At 51.4% G+C, this 17,363-nt stretch overlaps 1 protein-coding gene across 1 annotated transcript in view; it reads left to right on the top strand.

Moving 5' to 3' along the window:
• The first annotated feature begins 3,537 nt into the window (after window positions 1-3,537).
• The window catches only part of LOC128690139 (follistatin), a 210,194-nt gene continuing 196,368 nt past the window's right edge, over window positions 3,538-17,363 (top strand). The window contains exons 1-2 of the mRNA XM_070090730.1: window positions 3,538-3,562; window positions 3,914-4,150. Coding sequence (XP_069946831.1) covers window positions 3,538-3,562; window positions 3,914-4,150 — 262 coding nt within the window. The remainder of the gene's footprint in view (window positions 3,563-3,913; window positions 4,151-17,363) is intronic.

The raw sequence follows: 17,363 nt of genomic DNA, 5'->3' as shown, positions 1-17,363 counted from the left end.
ATAGATATTTGCTTACTGAGGGCACGCAATACGACTATTTATGCAAGTTCCGGTTGCCATGATGGTGGTGATTCTGAGTGTGCTTCTCTTCTGGTGGATCAGTCCCTCGTCTTTGCATTTGTTGTCTCGTGGGCAGCCGTAATATGTCGCTACATCAACCATGATTCTCAGCCAGGTAGTGTCTGTGGTGACAACACTGACACACACAACCAGGTACATCAACCATGATTCTTAGCCAGGTAGTGTCTGTGGTGACAACACTGACACACACAACCAGGTACATCAACCATGATTCTCAGCCAGGTAGTGTCTGTGGTGACAACACTGACACACACAACCAGGTACATCAACCATGATTCTCAGCCAGGTAGTGTCTGTGGTGACAACACTGACACACACAACCAGGTACATCAACCATGATTCTCAGCCAGGTAGTGTCTGTGGTGACAACACTGACACACACAACCAGGTACATACTTTTCCTTGAGACCGGGAGAATCTTAGTCCACGGACGACATGGCCACTATTTACAAGTTTATGTGGTCGAATCACTTTAATTCCTCTCTCTCTCATATATCCAGGTTGATTAACACAATGTACATATATGTATATTTGATTTTGCATAAAAAATGTATACTTTGCAACCTAACCTAGCCTAGCCTAACGTAGCCTAGCATAACGTAGTCTCGCCTAACCTAGCCGAGCCTAACGTAGCCTAGCCTAACGTAGCCTAGCCTAACCTAGCCGAGCCTAACGTAGCCTAGCCTAACGTAGCCTAGCCTAACGTAGCCTAGCCTAACGTAGCCTAACCTAACGTAGCCTAGCATAACCTAGCCTAGCATAACCTAGCCTAGCATAACCTAGCCTAGCCTAACGTAGCCTAGCATAACGTAGCCTAGCCTAACGTAGCCTAGCATAACGTAGCCTAGCCTAACGTAGCATAGCCTAACCTAGCCTAGCCTAACGTAGCCTAGCATAACATAGCCTAGCATAACCTAGCCGAGCCTAACGTAGCCTAGCCTAACGTAGCCTAGCATAACCTAGCCTAGCATAACCTAGCCTAGCCTAACGTAGCCTAGCCTAACGTAGCCTAGCCTAACGTAGCCTAGCATAACGCAGCCTAGCCTAACGTAGCCTAGCCTAACGTAGCCTAGCATAACGTAGCCTAGCATAACCTAGCCGAGCCTAACGTAGCCTAGCCTAACGTAGCCTAGCTTAACATAGCCTAGCTTAACGTAGCCTAGCCTAACGTAGCCGAGCCTAACGTAGCCTAGCCTAACGTAGCCTAGCATAACGTAGCCCAGCCTAACGTAGCCTAGCCTAACGTAGCCTAGCCTAACGTAGCCTAGCATAACCTAGCCTAGCCTAACGTAGCCTGGCCTGGGTCAAATTTACGTAATATTTTAATCATATCTAACTCTTCTCAAACCATACCACGGGTGGGGTTTGAACCCGCGGTCAGAGAGTCTCAAAACTCCAGACCGTTGCGTTAGCCACTGGACCAGCTGGCTTCAGTAAGGTGCCTATGCTTACCTTCCTATGGTGTAGAAATATACCTAGTTGGATGAACCTTATTGAAGCTAGCTGGTCCAGTGGCTAACGCAACAGTCTGGAGTTTTGAGACTCTCTGACCGCGGTTTCAAACCCCACCCGTGGTATGGTTTGTTTGCAATTGTGTCATTACGATTTCGTGAGCTATGTTGACTCTTCTTAGTTTAGTCTAGATTTCTTGAGTATTCTGTAACATGGATAAAGTGTTCCAAGTTCCTCTTCACTGGTCGACACTAGGTCCACTCTCTCCCTGCTCCATCAGCTTTTTCATGCCTCTTCTTAAAGCTATGTATGGTACCTGCCTCCACTACCTCACTTTCCAGACTATTCCACTTCCTGACAACTCTATGGCTGAAGAAGTGTTAGTGTGTGTGTGTGTGTGTGTGTGTGTGTGTGTGTGTGTGTGTGTGTGTGTATACTAACCTATTTGTGGTTTCAGGGAGTTGAGTCACAGCTTCTGGCCCCGCGTCTTAGCTAGTCGCTACTAGGTGCACTCTGCTCCATGTGCGTGTGTGCGCACATGGGTGTGCATTAGGAATTAGGTTCAGCTCAACACACGTCACTATGTGACAAAAAACTTTCTAAAAACCCAGGCAAGTGGTCAGGCCACTTAACCTTTCTTATCTTCCACTTCCTGTTTACCCACAACCTTCCCCTTCCCCCACCTCCCCATTCTTGCCATCCTTCTTATGACCTAACAAACGGTTCTTCCCCATCCTCCCCCTGACGTGGAGGTCCAGTACCAGGTCTTCTGGTTGCTGGCCTCATCAGCCAGGCTGTTTGTGTAGACAATTAGCGTCAAGCATGGTGGCTCCTGTACAGTTTTTGTTATGTGCGTCAATTCTTAATTACTATTCTTTACCAGGAGGGAGGACCCTTGTTGTTGGTGATGTTCTTTTTTACCAGGAGGGAGGACCCTTGTTGTTGGTGATGTTCTTTTTTACCAGGAGGGAGGATCCTTGTTGTTGGTGATGTTCTTTTTTACCAGGAGGGAGGACCCTTGTTGTTGGTGATGTTCTTTTTTACCAGGAGGGAGGACCCTTGTTGTTGTTGGTGATATTCTATTATTCAACAAAGGGGTCCACTTGTTATGGATGATGCACTCTTGATCTGTGAAAATTAAACGGTTCTTTTTTCTGATAATGTTACCAACAGGTATAAGAACCATTACTAGAAGGAATATGGAAGCTCTCAAGAAGGTGAACACTCTCCCGCAGACAGTGTCGTACGACCCGGGTTGTGATGGCAACCAACTCTTAACCTGACAACCAATTTATATTAATGTCACCAGTCTTACATATTTAATATTCTGAATAATAAACGAGTTCCAGTGGTTTCTTTTAAGTCATACAGATCATTCACTTATTCTTCAAGAAGGACTCGTTCATGTTACGTTGTCTGAGGACTTCCAAGAAGATTTCTTGTACTCTTACATATATGACTCTAGTATTATTATTATTATTATTATTATTATTATTATTATTATTATTATTATTATTATTATTATTATTATTATTATTATTATTATTAATAATATTGTTATACTCAGTGCAAAGTACTGAATTCATCCGGGGTCATACTGCGCCTGAGACCTGGTCCTGGAGAAAGTTGTCCCCAGGAGACCTGGTCTGAGACCTGGTCCTGGGAAGGTAGTCCTCAGGAAACGTGGTCTGAGACCTGATCCTGGTAAAGGTAGTCCTGAGGATACGTGGTCTGAGACCTGGTCCTGGGGAGAGTAGTTCCCAGGAGACGTGGTCTGAGACCTGGTCCTGGGGAGGGTAGTCCCCAGGAGACGTGGTCTGAGACCTTGTCCTGGGGAGGGTAGTCTCCAGGAGACGTGGTCTGAACCTGGTATTGGGGAGGGTAGTCCCCAGGTATCGTGGTCTGAGACCTGGTCCTGGTGAAGGTAGTCCCCGGAAAACATGGTCTGAGATCTCGTTCTGGGGAAGGAAGTCCCCAGGATACCTGGTCTGAGACCTGGTCCTGATGAAGGTAGTCCTCAAGAGACGTGGTCTGAGACCTGGTCCTGGGAAGGTTAGTCCCCAGGAGACGTGGTCTGAGACCTGGTCGTGGAGAGGGTAGTCCCCAGGAGACGTGGTCTGAGACTTGGTCCTGGGGAGGGTAGTCCCCAGGAGGCATGGTCTGAACCTGGTCCTGGGGAGGGTAGTCCCCAGGAGACGTGGTCTGAGACCTGGTCCTGGAGAGGGTAGTCCCCAGGAGACGTGGTCTGAGACTTGGTCCTGGGGAGGGTAGTCCCCAGGAGACGTGGTCTGAGACCTGGTCCTGGGGAGGGTAGTCCACAGAACCACCGATATGTAACAAAGAGGCCTGAGGGTTGATGGTGTTTGTTGGTGACTTACAGGCGCTGGTGTCGGGGTGTGCTGGAGACTGAAGCGCCGTGACGGTTCCTGTGGCAGGCTCATCAGAGCAGATGTGACGCGGGAGGAGTGCTGCTCCGGCCGTCACCGCAGGGGCTGGGGCACTGCTGCTGCTGCTTCCTCCTCCTTCGTCACCCACACCAGCGACTCTATCAGGATCTCCAACACTACGTCAGAGTTATCCAGCGCTGCTAGTGCTGCTACCTGCATGCCCTGTATAAGTGAGTGCTACTTTGACTCTATCTGCATGTCCTGTATCAGTGCTCCGTTGCTACATTCTTGTCGACTCTCAAATATAAATTTTTACAAACACCCATCCAGTGTGCGTGTCGATCCTGTAAACAGTGTAGCAACACCACCAGTGTTGCTACACCAGCACTCCAGTGTTGTTACACCAGCACCTCCAGTGTTGTTACACCAGCACCTCCAGTGTTGTTACACCAGCACCTCCAGTGTTGTTACACCAGCACCTCCAGTGTTGTTACACCAGCACCTCCACTGTTGTTACACCAGCACTCCAGTGTTGTTACACCAGCACCTCCAGTGTTGTTACACCAGCACCTCCACTGTTGTTACACCAGCACCTCCAGTGTTGCTACACCAGCACCTCCACTGTTGTTACACCAGCACCTCCAGTGTTGCTACACCAGCACTCCAGTGTTGTTACACCAGCACTCCAGTGTTGTTACACCAGCACCTCCACTGTTGTTACACCAGCACTCCAGTGTTGTTACACCAGCACTCCAGTGTTGTTACACCAGCACTCCAGTGTTGTTACACCAGCACTCCAGTGTTGTTACACCAGCACCTCCAGTGTTGTTACACCAGCACCTCCAGTGTTGTTACACCAGCACTCCAGTGTTGTTACACCAGCACTCCAGTGTTGTTACACCAGCACTCCAGTGTTGTTACACCAGCACTCCAGTGTTGTTACACCAGCACCTCCAGTGTTGTTACACCAGCACTCCAGTGTTGTTACATCAGCACCTCCAGTGTTGTTACAGCAGCACCTCCAGTGTTGTTACACCAGCACCTCCAGTGTTGTTACACCAGCACTCCAGTGTTGTTACACCAGCACTCCAGTGTTGTTACACCAGCACCTCCAGTGTTGTTACACCAGCACCTCCAGTGTTGTTACACCAGCACTCCAGTGTTGTTACACCAGCACTCCAGTGTTGTTACACCAGCACTCCAGTGTTGTTACACCAGCACTCCAGTGTTGTTACACCAGCACCTCCAGTGTTGTTACACCAGCACTCCAGTGTTGTTACACCAGCACTCCAGTGTTGTTACACCAGCACTCCAGTGTTGTTACACCAGCACTCCAGTGTTGTTACACCAGCACTCCAGTGTTGTTACACCAGCACTCCAGTGTTGTTACACCAGCACTCCAGTGTTGTTACACCAGCACTCCAGTGTTGTTGCACCAGCACTCCAGTGTTGTTACACCAGCACCTCCAGTGTTGTTAAACCAGCACCTCCAGTGTTGCTACACCAGCACCTCCAGTGTTGTTACACCAGCACCTCCAGTGTTGTTAAACCAGCACCTCCAGTGTTGCTACACCAGCACCTCCAGTGTTGCTACACCAGCACCTCCAGTGTTGTTCCACCAGCACCTCCAGTGTTGTTACACCAGCACCTCCAGTGTTGCTACACCAGCACCTCCAGTGTTGTTACACCAGCACCTCCAGTGTTGTTACACCAGCACTCCAGTGTTGTTACACCAGCATCTCCAGTGTTGTTACACCAGCACCTCCAGTGTTGTTAAACCAGCACTCCAGTGTTGTTAAACCAGCACTCCAGTGTTGTTACACCAGCACTCCAGTGTTGTTACACCAGCACCTCCAGTGTTGTTACACCAGCACTCCAGTGTTGTTACACCAGCACTCCAGTGTTGTTACACCAGCACCTCCAGTGTTGTTACACCAGCACTCCAGTGTTGTTACACCAGCACTCCAGTGTTGTTACACCAGCACCTCCAGTGTTGTTACACCAGCACCTCCAGTGTTGTTACACCAGCACCTCCAGTGTTGTTACACCAGCACCTCCAGTGTTGTTACACCAGCACCTCCAGTGTTGTTACACCAGCACCTCCAGTGTTGTTACACCAGCACTCCAGTGTTGTTACAACAGCACCTCCAGTGTTGTTACACCAGCGCTTCCAGTGTTGTTACACCAGCACCTCCAGTGTTGTTACACCAGCACCTCCAGTGTTGTTACACCAGCACCTCCAGTGTTGTTACACCAGCACCTCCAGTGTTGTTACACCAGCACTCCAGTGTTGTTACACCAGCACCTCCAGTGTTGTTACACCAGCACCTCCAGTGTTGTTACACCAGCACCTCCAGTGTTGTTACACCAGCACCTCCAGTGTTGTTACACCAGCACCTCCAGTGTTGTTACACCAGCACTCCAGTGTTGTTACAACAGCACCTCCAGTGTTGTTACACCAGCACCTCCAGTGTTGTTACACCAGCACCTCCAGTGTTGTTACACCAGCACTCCAGTGTTGTTACAACAGCACCTCCAGTGTTGTTACACCAGCGCTTCCAGTGTTGTTACACCAGCACTCCAGTGTTGTTACACCAGCACTCCAGTGTTGTTACACCAGCACCTCCAGTGTTGTTAAACCAGCACCTCCAGTGTTGCTACACCAGCACCTCCAGTGTTGCTACACCAGCACCTCCAGTGTTGTTACACCAGCACCTCCAGTGTTGTTAAACCAGCACCTCCAGTGTTGCTACACCAGCACCTCCAGTGTTGCTACACCAGCACCTCCAGTGTTGTTCCACCAGCACCTCCAGTGTTGTTACACCAGCACCTCCAGTGTTGCTACACCAGCACCTCCAGTGTTGTTACACCAGCACCTCCAGTGTTGTTACACCAGCACTCCAGTGTTGTTACACCAGCATCTCCAGTGTTGTTACACCAGCACCTCCAGTGTTGTTAAACCAGCACTCCAGTGTTGTTAAACCAGCACTCCAGTGTTGTTACACCAGCACTCCAGTGTTGTTACACCAGCACCTCCAGTGTTGTTACACCAGCACTCCAGTGTTGTTACACCAGCACTCCAGTGTTGTTACACCAGCACCTCCAGTGTTGTTACACCAGCACTCCAGTGTTGTTACACCAGCACTCCAGTGTTGTTACACCAGCACCTCCAGTGTTGTTACACCAGCACCTCCAGTGTTGTTACACCAGCACCTCCAGTGTTGTTACACCAGCACCTCCAGTGTTGTTACACCAGCACCTCCAGTGTTGTTACACCAGCACCTCCAGTGTTGTTACACCAGCACTCCAGTGTTGTTACAACAGCACCTCCAGTGTTGTTACACCAGCGCTTCCAGTGTTGTTACACCAGCACCTCCAGTGTTGTTACACCAGCACCTCCAGTGTTGTTACACCAGCACCTCCAGTGTTGTTACACCAGCACCTCCAGTGTTGTTACACCAGCACCTCCAGTGTTGTTACACCAGCACTCCAGTGTTGTTACAACAGCACCTCCAGTGTTGTTACACCAGCGCCTCCAGTGTTGTTACACCAGCACCTCCAGTGTTGTTACACCAGCACCTCCAGTGTTGTTACACCAGCACTCCAGTGTTGTTACACCAGCACCTCCAGTGTTGTTACACCAGCACCTCCAGTGTTGTTACACCAGCACCTCCAGTGTTGTTACACCAGCACCTCCAGTGTTGTTACACCAGCACCTCCAGTGTTGTTACACCAGCACCTCCAGTGTTGTTACACCAGCACCTCCAGTGTTGTTAAACCAGAACCTCCAGTGTTGTTACACCAGCACCTCCAGTGTTGTTACACCAGCACCTCCAGTGTTGTTACACCAGCACCTCCAGTGTTGTTACACCAGAACCTCCAGTGTTGTTACACCAGCACCTCCAGTGTTGTTACACCAGCACCTCCAGTGTTGTTGCACCAGCACCTCCAGTGTTGTTACACCAGCACCTCCAGTGTTGTTACACCAGCACCTCCAGTGTTGTTACACCAGCACCTCCAGTGTTGTTACAGCAGCACTCCAGTGTTGTTACTCCAGCACCTCCAGTGTTGTTAAACCAGCACCTCCAGTGATGCTACACCAGCACCTCCAGTGTTGTTACACCAGCACCTCCAGTGTTGTTACACCAGCACCTCCAGTGTTGCTACACCAGCACCTCCAGTGTTGTTACACCAGCACCTCCAGTGTTGTTACACCAGCACCTCCAGTGTTGCTACACCAGCACCTCCAGTGTTGTTACACCAGCACCTCCAGTGTTGCTACACCAGCACCTCCACTGTTGTTACACCAGCACCTCCAGTGTTGTTACACTAGCACCTCCAGTGTTGCTACACCAGCACCTCCAATGTTGTTACACCAGCACCTCCAGTGTTACACCAACACCTCCAGTGTTGCTACACCAGCACTTCCAGCGTTGTTACACCAGCACCTCCAGTGTTACACCAGCACCTCCAGCGTTGCTACACCAGCACCTCCAGTGTTGTTACAACAGCACCTCCAGTGTTGTTACACCAGCACTCCAGTGTTGTTACACCAGCACTAAAGTGTTGTTACACCAGCACTCCAGTGTTGTTACACCAGCACCTCCAGTGTTGTTACACCAGTACCTCCAGTGTTGTTACACCAGCACCTCCACTGTTGTTACACCAGCACCTCCAGTGTTGTTACACCAGCACCTCCAGTGTTGTTACACCAGCACCTACACTGTTGTTACACCAGCACCTCCAGTGTTGTTACACCAGCACTCCAGTGTTGTTACACTAGCACTCCAGTGTTGTTACACCAGCACTCCAGTGTTGTTACACCAGCACCTCCAGTGTTGTTACACCAGCACCTCCAGTGTTGTTACACCAGCACCTCCACTGTTGTTACACCAGCACCTCCAGTGTTGTTACACCAGCACCTCCAGTGTTGTTACACCAGCACCTCCACTGTTGTTACACCAGCACCTCCAGTGTTGTTACACCAGCACTCCAGTGTTGTTACACTAGCACTCCAGTGTTGTTACACCAGCACTCCAGTGTTGTTACACCAGCACTCCAGTGTTGTTACACCAGCACCTCCAGTGTTGTTACACCAGCACCTCCAGTGTTGTTACACCAGCACCTCCAGTGTTGTTGTACCAACACTCCAGTGTTGTTACACCAGCACTCCAGTGTTGTTACACCAGCACTCCAGTGTTGTTACACCAGCACCTCCAGTGTTGTTACACCAGCACCTCCAGTGTTGTTACACCAGCACCTCCAGTGTTGTTACACCAGCACTCCAGTGTTGTTACACCAGCACTCCAGTGTTGTTACACCAGCACTCCAGTGTTGTTACACCAGCACTCCAGTGTTGTTACACCAGCACCTCCAGTGTTGTTACACCAGCACTCCAGTGTTGTTACACCAGCACTCCAGTGTTGTTACACCAGCACTCCAGTGTTGTTACACCAGCACTCCAGTGTTGTTACACCAGCACCTCCAGTGTTGTTACACTAGCACCTCCAGTGTTGTTACACCAGCACCTCCAGTGTTGTTACACCAGCACCTCCAGTGTTGTTATACCAGCACTCCAGTGATGTTACACCAGCACCTCCAGTGTTGTTACACCAGCACCTCCAGTGTTGTTACACCAGCACTCCAGTGTTGTTACAGCAGCACCTCCAGTGTTGTTACACTAGCACCTCCAGTGTTGTTACACCAGCACCTCCAGTGTTGTTACACCAGGACATCCAGTGTTGTTACACCAACACTCCAGTGTTGTTACACCAGCACTCCAGTGTTGTTACACCAGCACTCCAGTGTTGTTACACCAGCACCTCCAGTGTTGTTACACCAGCACCTCCAGTGTTGTTACACCAGCACCTCCAGTGTTGTTACACCAGCACCTCCAGTGTTGTTACACCAGCACCTCCAGTGTTGTTACACCAGCACTCCAGTGTTGTTACACCAGCACTCCAGTGTTGTTACACCAGCACTCCAGTGTTGTTACACCAGCGCCTCCAGTGTTGTTACACCAGCACCTCCAGTGTTGTTACTCCAGCACCTCCAGTGTTGTTACAACAGCACCTCCAGTGCTGTTACACCAGCACCTCCAGTGTTGTTACACCAGCACCTCCAGTGTTGTTACACCAACACCTCCAGTGTTGTTACACCAGCACCTCCAGTGTTGTTACACCAGCACCTCCAGTGTTGTTACACCAGCACCTCCAGTGTTGTTACACAAGCACCTCCAGGGTTGTTACACCAGCACCTCCAGTGTTGTTACACCAGCACCTCCAGAGTTGTTACACCAGCACCTCTAGGGTTGTTACACCAGCACCTCCAGTGTTGCTACACCAGCACCTCCAGTGTTGTTACACCAGCACCTCCAGTGTTACACCAGCACCTCCAGCGTTGCTACACCAGCACCTCCAGTGTTGTTACACCAGCACTCCAGTGTTGTTACACCAGCACTCCAGTGTTGTTACACCAGCACCTCCAGTGTTGTTACACAGCACCTCCAGTGTTTTTACACCAGCACCTCCAGTGTTGTTACACCAGCACCTCCAGTGTTTCTACACCAGCACCTCCAGTGTTGTTACACCAGCACCTCCAGTGTTACACCAGCACCTCCAGCGTTGCTACACCAGCACCTCCAGTGTTGTTACACCGGCACCTCCAGTGTTGTTACACCAGCACTCCATTGTTGTTACACCAGCACTCCAGTGTTGTTACACCAGCACTACAGTGTTGTTACACCAGCGCCTCCAGTGTTACACCAGCACCTCCAGTGTTGTTACAGCAGCACCTCCAGTGTTGTTACACCAGCACGCCAGTGTTGTTACACCAGCACTCCAGTGTTGTTACACCAGCACTACAGTGTTGTTACACCAGCGCCTCCGGTGTTGTTACACCAGCACTCCAGTGTTGTTACACCAGCACTCCAGTGTTGTTACACCAGCACTCCAGTGTTGTTACACCAGCACCTCCAGTGTTGTTACAGCAGCACCTCCAGTGTTGTTACACCAGCACCTCCAGTGTTGTAACACCAGCACCTCCAGTGTTGTTACACCAGCACCTCCAATGTTTTTACACCAGCACCTCCAGTGTTGTTACACCAGCACCTCCAGTGTTGCTACACCAGCACATCCAGTGTTGTTACACTTGCACCTCCAGTGTTACACCAGCACCTCCAGCGTTGCTACACCAGCACCTCCAGTGTTGTTACACCAGCACTCCAGTGTTGTTACACCAGCACTCCAGTGTTGTTACAGCAGCACCTCCAGTGTTACACCAACACCTCCAGTGTTGTTACACCAGCACCTCCAGTGTTGTTACATCAACACGTCCAGTGTTGTTACACCAGCACCTCCAGTGTTGTTACAACAGCACCTCCAGTGTTGCTACACCAGCACCTCCAGTGTTACACCAGCACCTCCAGTGTTGTTACACCAGCACCTCCAGTGTTGTTGCACCAGCACCTCCACTGTTGTTACACCAGCACCTCCAGTGTTGTTACACCAGCACCTCCAGTGTTGTTACACCAGCACCTCCAGTGTTGCTACACCAGCACCTCCAGTGTTGTTACACCAGCACCTCCAGTGTTACACCAGCACCTCCACTGTTGAAGATTGAGACACTTAAGCGGCATATGGGAATCTTTATTCAGGAAACGTTTCGCCACACAGTGGCTTCATCAGTCCAATACAAAGAGGTAGGCGTAAGGAGAGGAGGAGAATGAGGTAATCAGTCCCTCAACCTGGAGTCGATGTGTTCAGTCCATCAATCTTGTAGACTGAACACATCGACTCCAGGTTGAGGGACTGATTACCTCATTCTCCTCCTCTCCTTACGCCTACCTCTTTGTATTGGACTGATGAAGCCACTGTGTGGCGAAACGTTTCCTGAATAAAGATTCCCATATGCCGCTTAAGTGTCTCAATCTTCAACTTGTCGGTTTTTCAAACCATTCATCACAACCTCCACTGTTGTTACACCAGCACCTCCAGTGTTGTTACACCAGCACCTCCAGTGTTGCTACACCAGCACCTCCAGTGTTGTTACACCAGCACCTCCAGCGTTGCTACACCAGCACCTCCAGTGTTATTACACCAGCACCTCCAGCGTTGCTACACCAGTACCTCCAGTGTTGTTACACCAGCACCTCCAGCGTTGCTACACCAGCACCTCCAGTGTTGTTACACCAGCACCTCCAGCGTTGCTACACCAGCACCTCCAGTGTTATTACACCAGCACCTCCAGTGTTGTTACACCAGCACCTCCAGTGTTGCTACACCAGCACTCCAGTGTTGCTACACTAGCACCTCCAGCGTTGCCACACCAGCACCTCCAGTGTTGCTACACCAGCACCTCCAGTGTTATTACACCAGCACCTCCATTGTAGCTACACCAGCACCTCCAGTGTTATTACACCAGCACCTCCAGTGTTGTTACACCAGCACCTCCAGTGTTGCTACACCAGCACTCCAGTGTTGCTACACCAGCACCTCCAGCGTTGCCACACCAGCACCTCCAGTGTTGCTACACCAGCACCTCCAGTGTTGCTACACCAGCACCTCCAGCGTTGCCACACCAGCACCTCCAGTGTTGCTACACCAGCACCTCCATTGTTGCTACACCATCACCTCCAGTGTTATTACACCAGCACCTCAAGCGTTGTTGCACCAGCACCTCCAGTTTTGCTACACCAGCACCTCCAGTGTTGTTACACCAGCACCTCCAGCGTTGTTACACCAGCACCTCCAGCGTTGCCACACCAGCACCTCCAGTGTTGTTACACCAGCACCTCCAGTGTTATTACACCAGCACCTCCAGCGTTGCCACACCAGCACCTCCAGTGTTTCTACACCAGCACCTCCAGTGTTATTACACCAGCACCTCCAGTGTTGCTACACCAGCACTTCCAGTGTTGCTACACCAGCACCTCCAGCGTTGCCACACCAGCACCTCCAGCGTTGCCACACCAGCACCTCCAGCGTTGCCACACCAGCACCTCCAGCGTTGCCACCGCAGCACCTCCAGCGTTGCCACACCTGCACCTCCAGCGTTACCACACCAGCACCTCCAGCGTTGCCACACCAGCACCTCCAGCGTTGCCACACCAGCACCTCCAGCGTTGCCACACCAGCACCTCCATTGTTGTTACACCAGCACCTCCATTGTTGTTACACCAGCACCTCCAGTGTTGTTACACCAGCACTCCAGTGTTGTTAGAACAGCACTCCAGTGTTGTTACACCAGCACCTCCAGTGTTGCTACACCAGCACCTCCAGTGTTATTACACCAGCACTCCAGTGTTGTTACACCAGCACCTCCATTGTTGTTACACCAGCACCTCCAGTGTTGTTACACCACCACTCCAGTGTTGTTACACCAGCACCTCCAGTGTTGTTACACCAGCACTCCAGTGTTGTTACACCAGCACCTCCAGTGTTGCTACACCAGCACCTCCAGTGTTATTACACCAGCACTCCAGTGTTGTTACACCAGCACCTCCAGTGTTATTACACCAGCACCTCCAGTGTTGTTACACCAACACCTCCAGTGTTGTTACACCAGCACCTCCAGTGTTATTACACCAGCACCTCCAGTGTTATTACACCAGCACTCCAGTGTTGTTACACCAGCACCTCCAGTGTTATTACACCAGCACTCCAGTGTTGTTACACCAGCACCTCCAGTGTTATTACACCAGCACCTCCAGTGTTGTTACACCAGCACCTCCAGTGTTGTTACACCAGCACCTCCATTGTTATTACACCAGCACCTCCAGTGTTGTTACACCAGCACCTCCAGTGGTGTTACACCAGCACCTCCAGTGTTGTTACACCAGCACCTCCAGTGTTGTTACACCAGCACCTCCAGTGTTGTTACACCAGCACCTCCAGTGTTATTACACCAGCACCTCCAGTGTTGTTACACCAGCACCTCCATTGTTGTTACACCAGCACCTCCATTGTTATTACACCAGCACCTCCAGTGTTGTTACACCAGCACCTCCAGTGTTGTTACACCAGCACCTCTAGTGTTGTTACACCAGCACTCCAGTGTTGTTACACCAGCACTCCAGTGTTGTTACACCAGCACCTCCAGTGTTGTTACACCAGCACCTCCAGTGTTGTTACACCAGCACCTCCAGTGTTGTTACACCAGCACCTCCAGTGTTGTTACACCAGCACCTCCAGTGTTGTTACACCAGCACCTCCAGTGTTGTTACACCAGCACCTCCATTGTTGTTACACCAGCACCTCCAGTGTTATTACACCAGCACCTCCAGTGTTGTTACACCAGCACCTCCAGTGTTGTTACACCAGCACCTCCAGTGCTATTACACCAGCACCTCCAGTGTTGTTACACCAGCACGTCCAGTGTTGTTACACCAGCACCTCCAGTGTTGTTACACCAGCACCTCCAGTGTTGTTACACCAGCACCTCCAGTGTTATTACACCAGCACCTCCAGTGTTGTTACACCAGCACCTCCAGTGTTGTTACACCAGCACCTCCAGTGTTGTTAAACCAGCACCTCCATTGTTGTTGCACCAGCACCTCCAGTGTTATTACACCAGCACCTCCAGTGTTGTTAAACCAGCACCTCCATTGTTGTTACACCAGCACCTCCAGTGTTATTACACCAGCACCTCCATTGTTGCTACACCAGCACCTCCAGCGTTGCCACACCAGCACCTCCAGCGTTGCCACACCAACACCTCCAGCGTTGCCACACCAGCACCTCCAGCGTTGCCACACCAGCACCTCCAGCGTTGCCACACCAGCACCTCCAGCGTTGCCACACCAGCACCTCCAGCGGTGCCACACCAGCACCTCCAGCGTTGCCACACCAGCACCTCCAGCGTTGCCACACCAGCACCTCCAGCGGTGCCACACCAGCACCTCCAGCGTTGCCACACCAGAACCTCCAGTGTTGAGAAATGGCCTGATGATACCGACAAGGTGTGGAAAAAGGCACTTATGTACAGTTCGGAACATTTATAAAAAGAAACGTTTCGCCCCAAGTGACTTCTTCAGTCCTAATACAGAGATATATATGTAAAACGTTGGCCAAGACCGGAGTCCTGGCACGGGTCTTAACCCTGCGATGACCCGTCTCTGGCTTCTGAGGGAGAAAGGGTTCTACTGACCCGTCTCTGGCTCCTGAGGGAGAAAGGGTTCTACTGACCCGTCTCTGGCTCCTGAGGGAGAAAGGGTTCTACTGACCCGTCTCTGGCTGCTGAGGGAGAAAGGGTTCTACTGACCCGTCTCTGGCTCCTGAGGGAGAAAGTGTTCTACTGATCCGTCTCTGGCTCCTGAGGGAGAAAGGGTTCTACTGACCCGTCTCTGGCTCCTGAGGGAGAAAGGGTTCTACTTACCCGTCTCTGGATCCTGAGGGAGAAAGGGTTCTATTGACCCGTCTCTGGCTCCTGAGGGAGAAAGCGTTCTACTGACCCGTCTCTGGCTCCTGATTAAGAAAGGGTTCTACTGACCCGTCTCTGGCTCCTGACGGAGAAAGGGTTCTACTGACCCGTCTCTGGCTCCTGAGGGAGAAAGGGTTCTACTGACCCGTCTCTGGATCCTGAGGGAGAAAGGGTTCTACTGACCCGTCTCTGGCTCCTGAGGGAGAAAGGGTTCTACTGACCCGTCTCTGGCTCCTGAGGGAGAAAGTGTTCTACTGACCCGTCCGTCTCTGGCTCCTGAGGGAGAAAGGGTTCTACTGACCCGTCTCTGGCTCCTGAGGGAGAAAGGGTTCTACTGACCCGTCTCTGGCTCCTGAGGGAGAAAGGGTTCTACTGACCCGTGTCTGGCTCCTGAGGGAGAAAAGGTTCTACTGACCCGTCTCTGGCTCCTGAGTGAGAAAGGGTTCTACTGACCCGTCTCTGGCTCCTGAGGGAGAAAGGGTTCTACTGACCCGTCTCTGGCTCCTGAGGGAGAAAGGGTTCTACTGACCCGTCTCTGGCTCCTGAGGGAGAAAGGGTTCTACTGACCCGTCTCTGGCTCCTGAGGGAGAAAGGGTTCTACTGACCCGTCTTTGGCTCCTGAGGGAGAAAGGGTTCTACTGACCCGTCTCTGGCTCCTGAGGGAGAAAGAGTTCTACTGACCCGTGTCTGGCTCCTGAGGGAGAAAGGGTTCTAATGACCCGTGTCTGGCTCCTGAGGGAGAAAGGGTTCTACTGACCCGTCTCTGGCTCCTGAGGGAGAAAGGGTTCTACTGACCCGTCTTTGGCTCCTGAGGGAGAAAGGGTTCTACTGACCCGTGTCTGGCTCCTGAGGGAGAAAGAGTTCTACTGACCCGTGTCTGGCTCCTGAGGGAGAAAGGGTTCTACTGACCCGTGTCTGGCTCCTGAGAGAGAAAGGGTTCTACTGACCCGTCTCTGGCTCCTGAGGGAGAAAGGGTTCTACTGACCCGTCTCTGGCTCCTGAGGGAGAAAGGGTTCTACTGACCCGTCTCTGGCTCCTGAGGGAGAAAGGGTTCTACTGACCCGTCTCTGGCTCCTGAGGGAGAAAGGGTTCTACTGACCCATCTCTGGCTCCTGAGGGAGAAAGGGTTTTACTGACCCGTCTCTGGCTCCTGAGGGAGAAAGGGTTCTACTGACCCGTCTCTGGCTCCTGAGGGAGAAAGGGTTCTACTGACCCGTCTCTGGCTCCTGAGGGAGAAAGGGTTTTACTGACCCGTCTCTGGCTCCTGAGGGAGAAAGGGTTCTACTGACCCGTGTCTGGCTCCTGAGGGAGAAAGGGTTCTACTGACCCGTCTCTGGCTCCTGAGGGAGAAAGGGTTCTACTGACCCGTCTCTGGCTCCTGAGGGAGAAAGGGTTCTACTGACCCGTTCTCAGTAGTAGTAACCAGTTACCAGTAACCAGTGTACCAGTAGTTGACTCACTACCAACCGTCTCTGCCTGAGTCACTGTCTGTATTCATATAGTGCTGACCACAGCAGTATTCAAAGACCCCCTCACATATGGGTACTGTGGGCGGCCTGTCAGTTATACGAGAGTGAGCAAGGAGATAGGCAGGCTGTTGGGCGCTCCCCACATTATCTGTAATTATACGTACTACCAGCCTACGTGAGTATTACTTTACCCTATCCACGTATCGAACTCCCACATGATACCGTCTCTGGCTCCTGAGGGAGAAAGGGTTCTACTGACCCGTCTCTGGCTCCTGAGGGAGAAAGGGTTCTACTGACCCGTCTCTGGCTCCTGAGGGAGAAAGGGTTCTACTGACCCGTCTCTGGCTCCTGAGGGAGAAAGGGTTCTACTGACCCGTTCTCAGTAGTAGTAACCAGTTACCAGTAACCAGTGTACCAGTAGTTGACTCACTACCAACCGTCTCTGCCTGAGTCACTGTCTGTATTCATATAGTGCTGACCACAGCAGTATTCAAAGACCCCCTCACATATGGGTACTGTGGGCGGCCTGTCAGTTATACGAGAGTGAGCAAGGAGA

The sequence above is a fragment of the Cherax quadricarinatus genome, chromosome 32 (assembly GCF_038502225.1).
Source record: "Cherax quadricarinatus isolate ZL_2023a chromosome 32, ASM3850222v1, whole genome shotgun sequence".
NCBI classification, from domain to species: Eukaryota; Metazoa; Arthropoda; class Malacostraca; order Decapoda; family Parastacidae; genus Cherax; species Cherax quadricarinatus.
The sequence above is the reverse complement of the archived record's forward strand: the minus strand, read 5'-3'. Positions and strand labels throughout refer to the sequence as shown.